Here is a 17304-nt window from a genome sequence, read left to right as displayed (position 1 = left end):
ATGTTACTGAGAAACTGTTTCTTGAAGTAATTTTTACATAATTAACATTTTTTTAAATAAGCAATATAGAGCTAGTATACTTTTCACAAAGAAAGTTGAATGCCTAGTCTTAATGCCAATATTTTATTTATAGTGCATGAAGCAGATCCTACTAGGATAGCTATAAAAAGCTGGTAAAATTTGACCTTTGATTTTAGGTAAATGTTACATATTTGAATAAAAGGTTGCATTTATAGGCAGCCACAGAATCCTTTTTTTTTTTTTTAATGGAATCTTTATAAGAGCTCAAGGGAGAACCCAGGGAAAGTTTTTAAATGGGCAACACTAATTCCAAACAAATTTTAAACACTCAGACAAGGATTTTGCTCCAACGTATAATTCATCACCCTCCTTACTTGGTGTAAATTCAATCTTTTCTGTTTGTATGACATAAACAACAAGCAGTTTCACAGGAATGAGGCAAACCATATGTGAAGGTGTTTTAGAAAGCACAATGGGGAATACAGCAAGCAAAGAAACATCTGCATTTATTTCAATGTCAAATCACATGTATATCATAAAGGGAAAGTTTATTGGTTTTATTAAAAAACAACTTTACTATACTGTGCTGTTTACAGTTAACTCTTCCTGCCCCTCATTGTCTTCATCAGTTGGGCCAAAAAAATCCAAGCAGGTAAAATCATACAGGCTACAGGTGCAGAGGCAGGGTGGCAAAGGGTTGTTCAGCCCCCTCCACCCTGCCCAGGCTGGCACATGCTGCCAAGAGCCTGTTTCTTCTCCACCTTCCCCTTGCTACCCCTCTTGGACCAGGGCTGTATCTGCTCCTGATGGCTGCAACTGAGAACCAAAGCCTGGACCACTCCTCCCTGCAGTTCAGAGGTGTGAGAATAGAAACCTGGGTAGGATTTATTTCTCACTGATGTGTGCATGCACTGGGACGTTGGCTCATCTCCTGTCTCAAGATGCTGTTTGATCCTGCACTGACGCTGCACCAACCAGCCTGAAGCTAAGCTACCGTGGGCATCATGTGGCACTGCTACACAGGGCGCTGGGTCTTCCCCCACAAAAGGTAGTGCCCTACAATAAATTGTTTTTACAGAAGCTGGCCAGAGTCATGTTAACACATTTGAAGTTCAGGAGAAAATATTTCAAAGCAGCATTTAGCCTGGATGTGAGCTACAGGCATGTTGTTAAAAAGCTAATTGCATGGAGACAAAGGATGATCGTTACTTTTATATTAGTGTGTAATATTAACCCTTAAGAGCTGTATTTGATGAAAAGTTGTTGGTGATGGAAACTGCTATTTCCTCATTTATGTTTAAAATCAAGCTTGAAGATTCCTAGAGTGACAGAGAGTGTTTGGTGGTGGTTTCTTGTTGTTTATTTGTTTGTTTGTTTTGTATTAAGGCAGATAAAAGTTTTTGAAATCTGGGATCTTTTTCTTATTTCATCTAAAACTCTGCATAAAAAGCAGTGTTAAAGTGCTGAAGCACTCAAATTATTTCTCAGATCTGTATTTATTATGCATTTTCACTAAATCTGGCTTTATAGTGACAAATAGCCAGGAAGAATATTTTTTCCTCAAATTTTGCGTGTTTCAGGGAACAGACAAATAGGGCTAGAAAGCTTCTGACAGCAGGTTTTGGGCAACAAGGGTCAAAACTCAACCCAACCATTATGTCTCCCAAGGTTATAGATTTTACCTGTCTTATTTAGACAATAACCACTAAACATATTCGTGTTCTGCTGCAGGTCACACAGGCTTTTAGTTCCAGAAACACAAATTTCTGAGAGACAGGAGGTTCAGAGGCATCATGGTGGGAATCAAGGTCCTGAGAGTGGCTCTCCAGGAAGGTCTGCAAAGCTCTTGGTAGCTCTTTAGCAGCTATGGGGCTATGACTGGGGCTGACCGTTTCAACTGTGTGCACCTCCCTCTAATATGTGACCAGGTTCACCTGTTGTCTTAACATCTTCTCTCTCATCTTATGCTCTGGACTTATCCCTCTTCACCACCAATTCACTGGACCTAAGCAAAAACCTGCTGCTTTCAGCACGGTTTTATGTGGACACAGTGGAAAAGTCCTTCTTGTAAGGCTGCAAGATCGAAGATGAAGGCTGTGGGCTTTTGCAGCCAGAATGATCTTTTTATTCCATATGTGTATAATGCCCACTGTAAGGAGGTTTGACTATGGCCTACGGACGTGAGACACTACTGTCAAATTAATATGAATGGAAAAGGACAAGCATGTTATAGCAATGGAAACAAACAAAAAAAAAATCACAATTATCAGAAAAATATTTGTGATCACAAAAGAAAATTTTGCTTGTACTTGCCCATCTCCCCTTTGGCAAGCCCTACAAGAAAAGAGAAGTTGAAAGAGGAAAGAAGAGAGAAAAAAAATACAGGGAGAGGCAGGCAGAGAGAGAGGAAAAAAAAAAAGGGAGACTGAGTGGATACTTTTAACTTGTCGCAGTACAACACTAGCTTTTAATTAATACAGGGTATGTATGACTTTGAAGATTGTTGGTCGTGCAGTATTTTATGATAAATACATTTTATGGGATTTTGTTTTTAAAGAGGATTTTGTAAAATAACCTAGACCAATAAATGATTTACCAGCTGCAATAAAAGATCAAGGAAATTGCTCAGATTGCATCTTGGAGCATCTAAAACTCTGAAGTTTATGGAGATCTAAGCTGCCCCCAGATCTACAGTCCTATTAAAAATTTTTGTAGTAGCTAATTATCTTGCATTGCATTTTTTAAAAGGTAGCAATCCTAGCAGAGAGAAAGGTCTGGAAACAGACAAAGAGGAGTTGATGCCCTTTGGTGGAGAAAGTAGGAAAGAAGGGAAGGAGAAGAGACAGACAGAAGTGAGTAATAACTGAAACATCATAATGGTATGGTAAAAAATGGAACTAAGAGCTCATAAGGTACCAGATACTCCTTCAGTCACACAGGGAAACTGAGTTAACTCTAAGTTAAAAAAAAATATTAGGAACACATTCTTTACATTGTATGCTAACTGTAATATCTATATTACTTGACCAGGAGTGATTTGTTTTCAAATATTTTCTTTCTGATAAAGAAAGTTTACCACAAATGAAGCAGAAAGCAAAGAAATGCTCTCTAAATTCTGTTTTTTCTAACCTCATGGGGTTTTCATGTAATAAGTAAATAAAGTAAGCACTGGTCCTTATTTCAAACAAAACAGAAACAGTAAATAGAATGGCATATTGAAATAATAAAATACTAGACTCAGCTGTCTTCACAGAAGGAAGGGCAGCAAAATCACCATGAAGCATGCCTTGTAGCCTTTGTTTTGTAACCAGGAATATATGGTTCATGCCCTGTAACTTACTGTGCACAGACATACCTCTGCCTCTTCAGGGAACTCTAGTAAAGCCAGTGTCCCCACAGGCATGAGGCTCCAAAGTCAACTAGGTTTCCTAAGCAAGGATGAAGAAAGGAAAAGGAAAAAGGAAGAAAGAACCACCATTTTTTCTTGGTGCCCAAGTCAGACAGCTAGATTCATGCCAACTTAGACAAATGCCTGTTCTCTCTGCTCCCCTGGGCAACTTGTGCAATCACAGAGGCCACAGGCTTCAGAGCCTGGGGGAACAGGCTTCTGCAGGGACAGCGACCAGAAACCATTATGTGCTCCAGGAGTGCTTCAGTGCTAAGGAAGGACGGACTTGGGCTCGTTTCCCAAAACTTTCAAGCTGAACAACAATGAAAAGAATAAAGGATTAATGCTGCTGACTTTGAATGCTAATTGTATTGCTGTAACTCTGCAAGACACAGAAGAGAGACAGTGAAGTTCACAGTCACAGAAAGCAAGCACCTTGAGATAGAAAGGTTTGATGATAACATAGTTCATTTAATTTGAAAATTGAGGTAGGTAAAATAAAAAAGTGGGAGCCACCAATGATATTGGATGAACACTGCTACACTAAAATCTGTTTTTAAATTATGGCAAGGATTCAGGAGTCCTTAATTGTCCAAAATAACCATGATCAATTCAGTAGAATTATGGCAGTCTACTGATATGATTGCGTGTTCTTTCTCCATTTGATTGCTGACTCCTACAATACTCAGGGCTGACCACCTCTGCAGTTGAGTTCAGATTTCTGTGGTGAAAATGCATCTTGTGTCTGTAGGATTTTTACCTAAATTTCTGCCAGACTTTAAAAAGGCACCAAGTGAATGTGGCAAGTGAGAGCAGAGAACAACAGGACTCGTGATGCTGAAGGCTGCTAGGTTTACCTGATTAGAAAAATCCTGCTTTCAAATGTTATGATGGGGAAGTCATTTAATACTAAGTTTTCAGACATCCATCCTGTTCCGATGTTCATTTTCTGAGTGCTTTATTTGAAACTCTAGGGGCTGATTTGCAGAAGACCATAGGTGCCAGAGATGTACATTACAGCTGGGTTTTGAACATTCAAAAGACAATATAGAGCTATATGAAAGACTATCAGATCATTTCATTTACTGAAGGACTGCATCTTCGTTGTTTTCTACTAATTACAGATGGCTGTCCAACTTTTGCAATTATCTTGAAGATGAAATCCCAGGAAAAATAATTATAACTAAAGGAAAATATTTCATTTTGACGCAGTCTTTTTAATTTTGCTTTAAATTATGTGGAATGATTTTAAGTGAAAAGATACGTGTATTTTATAACAAAGAAAAGCAATAATATTTAAAGTAATATCCAGGAAAAGTAGTGTATTGCTCTTAAAATGCTGAGAAGTTTTTGCTAGAAACCCTGTTTCATTTCTTCCCCGGCACAGCTTCTTAAAGCAACACAGCAATATCAAAATTGTATTCTCAGAAAAAAATGCTTCCAAATTTTTTCTAATCAACTTCAATGATAAATAATACTAGTAGTCAAAGAAAATACAAGTCTTTGGTTACTTATGAGTGCTTGAAATATCTTATCTCACCACTATATGTGAATGTGAAATAACACCCCTTCCTTAATTCACAATGACTTTGTGAAGGAAAAGTAACTCTTATTTGTAAAGTTCTATTGGGAAGGAAAGGACAAGAAAATCAGTAATTCTGAACTTCAGACAGGGTCTGCATGTTGTGAATAAGGTCAGGGGCTCCAGTGACCAAAAAGCAGAAAATAAAATACTTAATACTTACACAAATAAATAGCACACACAGAGGAAAATTAGTTCAGTGGAAAAATAGCATATGATGCCATAATTACAATATGCATGCACAAAGCAGACAAACTTATATTGCTTAGGTAATTGGCAACCTATGTGTTGGATTTTGCAGGCTAATAACATTTATCTGAATGTAGATACCTCTATAATGTAAGAATAACAAGGCATACTTTTGGGTTGTGAAACTATTTGATGCTACCATTACTTACCACACAGAAAAAGTGTATTTCTCTAACTCTTCCAAGTAAAAATTGCTTTCTGCAGATGTTTTCCCTTCTTCTGGGCTTGCATTGTTCCCAGGATCTGATTTTTCTTGATAACATTGGTCAAGTGCTGTATTCTGGTCAATCTTCAAATGAAAAGAAAAAACAAGTTAGACTAGTAAGGTTAGAATGGTAAGCTGGGCACAGCTAGCAAAGTAAGAGCTGCTGGTTTCACCCGGTTTTCAACTTGTAGTTCAGTTTTACTCATTCTAAAACAAACCTTGAAAGCAGCAGTGGCAAACCTGGATCAAAACACTTAAAAATAGAATATATTATTTCAGTTGGAAGGGATCTACAATGACCATCTAGTTCAACTACCTGGCCAATTCAGGCCTGACCTAAAGTTAAACCATGTTTTTAAGTGCATTGTCCAAATGCCTCTTAAACACTGTCAGACTTCGGGCATCAACTACCTTTCTAGGAAGCCTGTTCCAGGGTTTGACCACCTTCTCAGTAAATCAGTGCTTCCTAATGTCCTGTCTAAATCTGTCCTGGTGCAGCTTGGACTGTTCCCACACGTCCTGTCACTGGATACCAGCGAGAAGAGATCAGCACCTTCATCTCCAATTCTCCTCCTCAGGAAGTTGTAGAAAGCAATGAGGTTGCCCCTCAGCCTTCTTTTCTCCAAACTAGACAAGCCCAAATTCCTCAGCTGCTCCTCATAGGACATTCCTTCCAGTCCTGTCACCAAATTTGGTGCTCTCCTCTGGACACGTTCAAGGACCTTCACATCCTTCTTAAGTTGTGAAGCCCAGAACAGCACACAGAGTATTGTTCAGTGAATTGACTTATGTTCCTATAAGGCTGTGGTTTGACAAACCCTTTCAAGGAGGTATAAGTTTGCGCTAACACCAGAGGTAGTCATACAGCCTTCCTCTACCTGCTTGCTTTTTTCTCTGTTGTACACCACACGACATCAGCACAAAAGTTTGGACATCCACATGGTAAAACATACGGAGGGAACTGATCTGGGAAAGGAATTAATCCTTCTTGGCCTCTTTCTTCTCTTCTCCTTTTATTAACTGGGTTAACTCTCAGCTGGACCCATTCTGATCCAGGCCACCCTGCACTGGTGCCAGCACAAGGGAGGAGAGGGACAGTACTGCATCTTCCAGAGCTGGTGCAAGTTTATGTTAATTTAAACTACTCCTTGAGCTATAAAATACAGAATCCTAACCTGTGTTCATCCCTGGAATAACATTTTTGCATGCACAGGGCCTGATTTGGCACTGGAATTACTTCTCTCTGGAGTGACCATCAGGTTCCTTGCATGCTCAGCATGATCTCCACTAGACAGAGAGCTAAACATCAATTCCACTAAGAGTCATGATGAGGTCATAACTTACCAAACAGACATCTGCAGATGACTTTATGAAGCTATCTATTAATACCTTCCTAGGCCCAATACCAACTTTGTAAAGGGTTTGCTAACATTTAGTGAACAAGCCCAGAAAGAACCAAGGGATGTAAGTTAAAACCAGTTATATTCAAACTAGAAACAGGATTCCATTTTTGTTCTTTCTTTTAGATGGAAAGTATACACTTAAGAGATATTCACAAATGGAAAATTTGGTTCTTCATCCCTTGGTGATGATTTTATGGAGCAAGTGGTTGAAATTTTCTAGCCCATACTACAAACTAACCTAAGTGATTTAAGACCCTTTTTAGTTTTGTATTTATGAAATCTGTAATGAACATAACATCCAAGTTTACTCTGTAAATCTCAAAAATCTCATTGTTTCCAGGGAACACAGCATTGGCGTTAGATGTAGTCACGTCACTGTATGCTTTGCTAATTATACAAACTACAAAGATTTTATGTATTTTTTTTAACTTGGTAAACCATTTTGCTCTAAAAGAGCAAATTTGTATTCTGAAGCTTTGATTCCGTAGATTTCATCCACATTTTGTACTTTAATTTAAGGCTTACGGACATAACAGACAGAGATTTATATCCATACCTACATAATGCTAAATATGGTTACTGGTAAATATAATACAATCATTGTATTTTCAGTAGTCAGTGGAAAGCTGCCACGACCAATGGAATATATTGTCAAAAAGCAATTCTATGTAAACATGAACAGCTAAGGCAGAGTAGAAGTGGGTAGTGTGCTCAAAGCTGTTTTCAAATACTAAGACCAGGCAGCCACAGATAACACCACATTTCCCTTAGCCACAGGAATGCCCAACTTAGTTCCCTAGAAAAAGTCAAGGTTTCAGAGTAGGTAGTGGGTGCAAAGTACCTTGCTTGCATTGACATTGTCTCCATGAAACTGCCCCTGTGCAAAGTAGGTATAAAAAACATTATTTAAGACAAAGAATATTATTGACTGAATTTCTCCAAGACTGTGTTTGATCTTGCCTGAAGTATGAAAGCAGAAGTTCAGTCATCTGCATGAGGATGGGATTATGGCCACAGAATATATCTTGCTTCTCGCAGAAGTCACTAACCAAAAGCATTGTGTCCTTCATAGCTACCATTCAATATTTTGAATACATGTAACAGTGTGCACATTCATTGTAACAAAAACTAAGTTGCCACTAATGTCAATCACTCAGAAAATACTCAGTGGGAGACTATTTCCAACTCCTTAGTATAGATGAAGGGGGGAGGGGGCGGCACAAACCAATCGTACCTTTGATTTTGCTGATATGTCCTATATTCCCCAAAAACGTGAGGTCAGACCCAAAGGTCTTTCTATTTGCTTTTGTTAGAAAAAAAATAAATGCAAAAAAATCTATGTATGGAAAGAAAAGGGACAGCTGAGGAGAATAATCCACCACATGAATTTCTGTCTTCTGCCTTAAATCTGCTCATTACACCAGTTTGTAATTGTTTCCAATATATGATTGTCAGGTAAAAAGTATTTTAGAAGATAGTTTCAGTTCCAGAGATACAAGTAGACCCAAATGACATAATTCAGACAAAGTATCTAAAACCTGAACATGCTAAAACAAGGATGTCTCTGAACATAAGGGTACACTCATTCCATTAAAAAATAGAGGGGCTTTTACAGCCTTTGAAAGGAGGTTTCACATGCTCCACATTTCTTTTGTGCAGAGGTATTCTCGTAAGAGACTCAGTTCAGAAATCTATTTAAACATGTCAATAACTGTCAGCTTGTGAGTCATTTTGCTGAGTCCAAAGGGACTAGACAGTGCTGAATTACACATGGGCTTACACATCTTACTGAAACCAGGTCACTTTAATGTGGCTTTGAGAGCCACCCAAAACTGAGGTTCCTATAAGACATTGGCTTTTTTTTTTTCAAAGGCAATGTGTTATTACGGGATTGTAAGAAATGAATTTCACTCTGCCACTCCCATGGGTTGGGTTGCTTTGCCCATTACATCCATTCCGTCAGTCTTTCAACTGATCTTCCTATGGATACAAGTCTACACACATAAGCAGATACATGCACACATAGGTCTGCAGTTACGTTTATGTATAACACTGGTTTCTCCAAGTTATCCTTACCTCCCTGGAGTGACAAATCACTTGAAAACTTAGTCATTTAAAGTTGAGGGAATTTCCAGTTGGCCAACCTGGTTTTGCCAACAGATGCATATAGATCATCACACTACTAACGTCAAAGTTGCAGTAATAGTTCCTAGCTATAGAGTATTTGGGCCATAGGACACGAATAGTTATAAACACATAATACACAAGTTTATGAGTATTCTGCGGACTGTGGTGACTTTTTCCATGGGCAATTAAAAACATTAAATACATTTCAGAATACATCTAGAACAGGACGAGATAATTTGCCAGAAAGATTAAACTATTCATGCTGGCAGTCGTAGTTCACTTCAACCATGCTGATCTAAGGAGGGAAGTGGAGTAATGCTTACAGAGGAAAACTGCAACCTTCACTGGAAAATACCTAATCTAGAACAGATAATTCAGGTAGAAGCAATTATTGGGAATAGACAGGCTTCTTCGTGTTTTAATTCTCACGATTTACATTAAATTGGAAAGTTCAAGTAGTACCTCACCCAGAAAGTATTGACATGATGCAGATGTGATTTCATGGTAACTTGTACTGATGACACAATATTTGTTCACAAGTTATGTCCTTGACCAAGATACTACAAATAAGTACACTAGAAGTATCTGATGGTATGGGGTCTTCCACACAAGAACATGAGAGCTTGGAGATTATAAATGCCTAAGAAATCTATCTTGTGTTTAAACATTACTGAAATAATATCATAATGCAGTGTAGCCTGGATGAATATGCTGTTGTCTGGTTATTGGCTGGCCATTCCTACTACTCCTTTGAAATTCTTTCGCTGGAGAGATTAGCTCCCTATAGATCTATGCAGCAGACAGCAATACTCCTGGCCATGTGAAGCCTTATGTTAGCTATAACAAAATTCACAGTGATAGATTAAAGAAATTTAACAACAACAACAAGCAAGCCCACAGATGATTCCTGAATAGCACAGGTAGAAGCTCCAATGGCTTCGCGATACACTTTAAGGGAGATAGTGACTTTCAGACTGAGGCAATTACCTTGCCATGAACTCCTTGGCCTTTCTTTGGCCAAAATGACGCACAACGCTCGTCTGCACTGCAACAGCAGTCTTGGTAAAAATCATCCTCTGTAACAAAAACAAACAAACAAAAAAAAAAAAAAAGAGAAGAAAGAAAAGCATATTTTTTATCAGTGCATAAGACAAATCTTTGGAAAGAAAGGAGCTAGGTTTTGTTTCTTCTCCCACCAAGAGTCTGCATGACTGCAGGAAGGTAACTTTTTCCCTTCTGTCCTAATTATAAATAGGTGTTGGGATGATAAATGCAGGGAAGACTTCAGATACTCTGGTGCTGGAAATAACAATTGCATAGATACAAAGCAGGGGAAAAATGTAGAAATAAAGAAATAACAGACACAAGAAGAATGACAGTGAAGGGTATTTTAAACATCCCAGGATGTGTTCTTTGCAAAAGAGAAAGAAATTCATTTTCTTGTATAGGCATGACTGTGGATCAAGAATGAGCCACAGGGATCCAAAGTACTCATGTTTTCTAAACAGTGTTTACTCAAGTAGCGTGTCCCTCAAACTCCTGAAAAGCAGTGACCTGTACAGTGAAAAAAAAAGTACTCATACACCATAGGAAGCAGTGGTACAATAGAAATAAAGGTCTGTATTACACTTCTTAATGTACAGCATTTGGAGGATAAACCAAGAACATGCTTACTGATTAATTTCACTTTTTTTTTTTTCAGTTACTTCCACATCCCCTCAGTAGAAGACAGCCAAGTGTACTTAAAATCACAGTACAGGCAGGATCTGCTCTTAGGTGTTATGGTTGTAGATACACAATACACACATAGACAACATCACAGCATTGAGCCTGTGTGTTTATGTATATAGCTATGGAAATCTTTCTATTTCTTTATATATGCACACACATATAAGTGTATATATGCTGAGCATTCATAGTGGATGAGATATTTGCAGGTATTTACGTCATCTTGGGTGAAAGAAGAGATCTACTGAAATCAGTGAAACTGCATAAAATACAGCAGCTTGGTATGTCATGTGCACACATGCAGTACAAACAGTTCAAATTGTCTCCACATATTCCATATATGTGATACATGTATGAACCCATAAACCCATATTTAAAAAACACACACTTGTAAAAATTGTTACTGTGGATTTCCTTGTAGATCAAATTTTTAATTCTTTTTTTTTATTTTTGGCTCACCAAAATGGGTTTCAAATACCTTTGCTGAAATAATGAAGACTTTGATAATGCTTTTGGAGGTGAATCAAGTGGTGATTAACTTGGCCAAAAAATAACACAACAAAAATAAAGAAACTAATAATATTCTACATTTAAGAAATGGGAGGGAGAAGGAACTCAAGTTTGTTATTTAATCACGACATAGTCTTTTTATGTTTTATTTGTAAGGCTCTGAATGCTCTTTTCTTTCTATACTAGTGAGCTCATTATTTGAATTCCTCATAGATTTCTCTGAACATTTTTTTCTAAGTAAAAACACAATGTAATTCTTCAATGGCTGTAACGGTAAGAAGCTACTCAAATTAAAGATCAATAAAAATTACAGAAAAAAAACTGTATGAAAATAAATAAAGAAGATGGGAAATGCTTGCAATTAGACATGATGAAAAATCTAAAAAGAAATTAAATTTAGTTGTAATACATTTCCCATTCTTTTCTTCATGAAAATTACTACTGAAGAGGGTTTTTTTTCCCTGTAATTTAAACGTTAAGCTGCCAGATGTGTGTCTCATGCTTGAAGAGTTGAAGCTTTGCATTATTTAGCATATTAAGATTCACAGAATTTAAAAAAGGGCTCCTTTATTGCCTGGAGGTTCTAATTAAGTAAACCTTAGCCTGGTACATTTAAAACTTGCAATACAAGAGATTTTGCTTCCTTTTTTTTCTCTACAGCCAAGTCTCATCAATATAATAAATATGAAAAACACTTAAGATGATATAATTTTTCTTTGGCTTGAGGAATTAAACCTATCTATTATTTTAAGAAGTTTTTAATAGAGGCTAGTAATCAGAAAGACATTTAAAGACTCCAGTCTACTTTTTAATCATAGGAGTTGCTCTTAGTGGGGGGAAATGTGTCTTATAAAACTGAGCAATGTAGAATTTTTTTCTTGCACATGCACAAAACAAAGAAGTTCTGAGAAAGAACCAAGAATCACATAGTTTTTTATTATTAAATTGCATTTTACTTTTTTATAACTTGTTATAATTGACCACAGAAAACTAATAAAGCATTAATTAGCTGCACTATGAGCAATTTTTTCATTGAAGGAGTTGAGATAGCAGCATCAGAAACTGTAATAATATAGAAATACCTTTGACATACAGTACCCATAAATCATATCTTAAATACAGTTACTTTTACCATTTTAGAAAATGTCAAAGGTGTCAACTTTGTCCAGGTATAGCACTTAGCAGTGACTACTTTAGTAAATTGACTCAAAATACATTTTGTTCCTTGACAGGGGAACATAATACCATTTGTGATAACAATGAACAATTTGAGGAAAACAGTACCAAGTAATAACGATCAAAGACAGGTATCATAGCTATGATAAAGGTGCGATGGCATGTGTAAATTCTCTGTTAATAGGTTTATTTGGAAGTCAACCAACATATCTGTAACAGCAGGAAAATTGTGATTATACCAGAGACTGGAAAAGACAACAAAATTCTTAATCTAATGCTAAAAATCTGTGATCAGGTATTAAAAAAAAAAAAAAAAGTCTATCAGAATAGTTTTAATGCTGTACATTAGTATAAGATGAATAGATAAAAATGGGTGACAATTTTTCCAGCCATTGTGGAATAGGCATGATAACAGTAATGCATGGATTTAGGAAAGTATGGTGAGATTAGGTTTGTTTCCACCCTTGACAATGCTGAGAGCAGTCTCATTTCTTGGTGATAAGAAGTCCCAACCAAACAGTTTAGACATCACACAGCTCACACCTGACATGGGATATGAAAAAAGTGTCACCTATGTCAAGTCCCTGAATTCAGCTGGGACCTTTTTTTCTATTTTTTTAAAACAGGATGGAAGAAGTTTGGAGCAATAGCTGAGAGTAGTAACATGATCTTTAGTAATGGAGGATGTCTTACTGGTTCTTACTGGTAGAGTACAATGTAACCTTTTTTATCCTCTACATTCAGTCTGGAAGCTATCCTCTTTGATAACAAGTGCTATCCTCTTTTGTAACAAGCACTGTGGTGCAACAGGAGTGGATCTGTAGAATGAAATCAGTGATTTGGAGAACACCACTAAACACTGGGGACCCCACTGTGTGTTGAAGAGTTTCTGTCAGACTAGCTCTTGTCTGGTTCTGGGAACTGATGGTCCATTAATACCTGATACACAGACCCAAAGCACAACCCATTGCTTAATTTCAGCCAAAAGGACTCCAGTGCTTGTCCTCCAAGATCATGCTGCGGTGAACCAGAGAGCAGCAACTGGGGCAGGACATTCACTGCAAAAGTGCCCTAAAAACCTAAACACTAATGTAGATACACCATTTGTGAACTGGGATTACAGAGGGGTGGCAAACAGATTCTCTGTGATGTGAAACTTTCAGAGGCTGCATGAAGATCTGATACTGCGAAATTTTGATGTATTCGGGGGGAGAGGGAAAGAGAAATTTAATTTTAATTTAAATATGGACAAAAAGAAACAGCACAGCTAGGAAATTACATTGGTTTGGTGGGAAATACTTCTGACTTTTATGGAGGCAAAGTAGAGAAGGATGAAGTGCATTCTCTTCTGATGGCTGCAACCTCTCTTTCAGTCAGGAAGAAAGGATTTTAGAGTGGTGCCATCCAGGAGTGGAGCAGCAGACAAAGAAATCACCAGCTTGGTTAAATTACAGCAGGGAAACAGAAAACAGCGTGAAAATCCTATCTGGATTCCCTCCCTGGTAATATCCCGGCCCGTGGGAAAACAGTGTGGTAGGAGTCAGAAGAGAGAAAAGTTTAGATTACATGCATTGCATGGATTGCACAATCACACAATCACAGAATGGTTGGGGTTGGAAGGGACCTTTGGAGATGATCTAGTCAAATCCACCTGCTAAAGCAGGTTCACCTAGAACAGATCGCACAGGAATGTATCCAGGTGGGTTTTTAATATCTCCAGAGAAGGAGACTTCACAACCTCTCTGGGCAGCCTGTTCCAGTGCTCTGGCACCCTCAAAGTAAAGAAGTTTCTCCTCATGTTTAGATGCAACCTCTTGTGCTTCAGTCTGTAGCTATTGCCCCTCATCCTATCGTGGGACACCACTGAAAAGAGACTGGTCCCATCCTCTTGACACCTACCCTTGAGATATTCATAAGCATTGCTAAGATCCTTTCTCAGCCTGTGAGCTGGAGCTGAATTTGATCCTATCTGAAAGAATCAGCCCAATCCTTTATACAGGCGTGCTCAGACGAGGAAAAGGACAGCAGAGAAAGAGAAGTTTCAGCCATCTGAGACTCTTCCTCTGAGGCTCTACCTGTCAAAAAAATGAAGGGCAAACAATCCCCATTTTACAACATCACTTTGTTCCTTTTAAAGTGGCACCCATGAGGAACTACCAATGAGAAGAGCTTTGGGTTTTTTGGTTTAGGTAGTTGTTTTTGCATCTGCATACGGCTGTTACATAGAAGCAAACAGCATGTCATAATGAGAAGAACCTCATTGTAGTACTATGAGAAATATGAAAGAAAGGCTCACTGGTTTTCATTAAATTATTTCAGAAGTGACTGTGAACATACATATAATCCTCTCAACAAAAACATTTCTCACCTACATAAGCATATTTTAACAAATGAAAAGCTTTCTCTTCAAAGGTAATGATAAAACTATAATTCAGCTGTGTCTGTCTCTGGTATTTTGATATGGAGGGGACATCTTCGCATGTTCTGAATAAATTTCTGAGTGTTATTACTAGTATACTAACTCCTTGGTTAGCCTGATGCCATCTTTGTTTAGGTGTTATTCTGAAGATTTGTTCAGACAGAAATGTTTTTGATGTCACAAAAGGACACAATTCACTCCCAAAGTTTTTCCACAAATGCAGAGAGGATTTTGAATTGAAGATCTTAAATATGATCCATATTTAATATTCAATTTTCAACATTCAATTTGTTTTAGAAGTTAGACATTGAGCAAAAGAATCCTTCTGAGCTGGTGGTTTTCAAATAAGTGGCTAAAAATTTGTCCTGATGTGCCATAGAAAGGTGATAGAGCAGAGGGTTGAAGGAAGAACAGAAGTGGTGTCAAATCCCAGAAATGGGAAGAATGCAAGATGTTTGTAACAGCTTGAGTAACAATATTTTAGGAAACGTTTTACTTGTTTCCAGGGGGTTTACTGTGGTACATGCATAACTGGGGGTTTTGAAAATAGAAATCAGGCTTCTTATGAGAGGAAGGCTAGGGAGCAGCTGCCTGCTGGGATGAGCATTGATAGGTAGGAAAATGCAGGCACTATTGAAGCTCCAAATTAAACATCAGTTACAGTAAAAATCCTAGTTTATACATGGTTCTGCAGAAATTATCTGGAAATTTCAAAATGAAGCTTTTTTCCCTCCCTTGTTCTGAGTGCAGATATTGAGTTTAGTGGGTACATTACTGACAGTGTTACATCACAGAAAAATCTATGCTTTAGTGACATTCCTTTTGACACCAAAGTTTTGCATAAAATTAACATGTAACAGATTTAACAAGTACAAGAGCTCATCAAGAAAACTTCTGTTGTCTTGTGAATAAAGATAAGCAAAAAGATTTTTCACCTAAATCAAATCCATGGATGCTTTTGAAGATTTGTTTGTAGTTGAGGTAGCCTCCCTGTTGTACAAGATCTGGTTTAAAATCCTCAGTAGTTTAGAGTATACTGAATCAGGTCCTCTGATTCTGCATTCTGATTCTTTTAAATCTTTCTTTTGAATCTAACCTTGCTTTGATAAAAGCTGTAGTAATTCAGTACCTTTCAAAATCAGGCCACTTCTGTAACTATTGTTTCTCTCTAACCACTGGTCAAGGGAGTGTGAATCACCCTTTCCTTAAAATGAAAGCTGACCCTTGTCTTTTTTGTGGTGGTTGGGAGAGTCATGAGTAATGGGTACAACTGTAGATCTCAGGTCTGCCTGTTCATCCTAAACCTCAGTACCTTGACAGGGAGGGCTAGCTAGTACCCGGGGAATGTGCACAGGTACGAGCATGGGCAGCAGCTATTTCCGTGCCTGCACAACTATTTTCTTATTGTAGGACAGAGAACACAATTCGCTACCCAGGTTAAGTGCAGGTGCCTGTCTGTAACCCTGGTATCTTCACATCCCATGGTAAATCTGCCTCTGGCTATCATGATGGTATCTGAGTTTACGACAGGATATAAGGTTTCTGTTACTCAATTCTCGGACACATACATTTTATCTGGAATTAAAACAAACAAACAAAAAAACCCCCACGAAACCAAAAAAACCCCTACACTGCAACAGTGCAGCTTGCAAGGCAAGCAAATGCTACCTGATGTTCATAGAGGCACTCTTATGCAATTTAGCTCAGCACAATTAACAAAGCATATGGCTATTAACATGTTGCAGGAAGAAAAAATACTTCCCAAGCACCTAACAGCAACATGTTGCAATCCATGGATATAAATGACCAAATAAAATGAAAGGATGTAAAAATGTCACAGAAACACCAGCCATAATCTAATGTTGTCAGTGCACTCTACACACACCTTGTAATTACTAACACATTTGGCCTACTAATACTTCTTAGATGGAGGAGCCCACCACTTCTTTTTTTGCCTGAGCTGCTTTTGATCCCTCACAATTGATTTAAACTCTTCCACCGCTTCCTTTGCCTAGTGAAATAATGACGAGATGATATCACAGAGCAAGGGAGAAGAGAGATGGCGGTATTTACACACATGCCAAGCAGCTTTATTTGCAAACTTTCAGTAAATTAAATAACACAATAAAAGTCCTAACCTGCTGGAAGCATTTTAAGCTCTTCTCTTTTCCTCCCAGCTTCTTCTGACACACACGCTTCTCCTCCTTTCGCAGCATTAAACTGCTTTTCCACTTCCTTTACAACAGTGGGAATACTTCCCTTATGGGTGTCAGGATCTTTTGGGGAGGTCAGAGGTTGGCCTGCAGAGGAAATGACAAGCTGTGAAATGTAAAAGAACAATTCCTTCCACATGTTTCCTTGCTCCAGGAGCAGTAAGGGGTTGTCGGCTAGCATCACCATGGGATGGGCCAGGCCTTTGCCTAGCAGTCCTGTCAAAACTAATTTACAATTAAAGACTTGTGCAACTGTTTAAAGCTTTACAACTCCGTCAAGTTT

The 17304-nt window shown here is 38.0% G+C and overlaps 1 protein-coding gene across 1 annotated transcript in view; it reads right to left on the bottom strand.

Moving 5' to 3' along the window:
- The window catches only part of LOC135985007 (uncharacterized), a 138288-nt gene that overhangs the window by 96719 nt on the left and 24265 nt on the right, over window positions 1-17304 (bottom strand). The window contains exons 6-9 of the mRNA XM_065627928.1: window positions 16947-17108; window positions 9963-10051; window positions 5979-6179; window positions 5390-5529 (exon numbers count right to left, since the gene is read on the bottom strand). Coding sequence (XP_065484000.1) covers window positions 5390-5529; window positions 5979-6179; window positions 9963-10051; window positions 16947-17108 — 592 coding nt within the window. The remainder of the gene's footprint in view (window positions 1-5389; window positions 5530-5978; window positions 6180-9962; window positions 10052-16946; window positions 17109-17304) is intronic.

The sequence above is a fragment of the Caloenas nicobarica genome, chromosome 2 (genome assembly GCF_036013445.1).
Source record: "Caloenas nicobarica isolate bCalNic1 chromosome 2, bCalNic1.hap1, whole genome shotgun sequence".
Lineage (NCBI taxonomy): Eukaryota > Metazoa > Chordata > Aves > Columbiformes > Columbidae > Caloenas > Caloenas nicobarica.
Note: the sequence above shows the minus strand (reverse complement) of the source record. Positions and strands in the feature narration are given on the sequence as shown.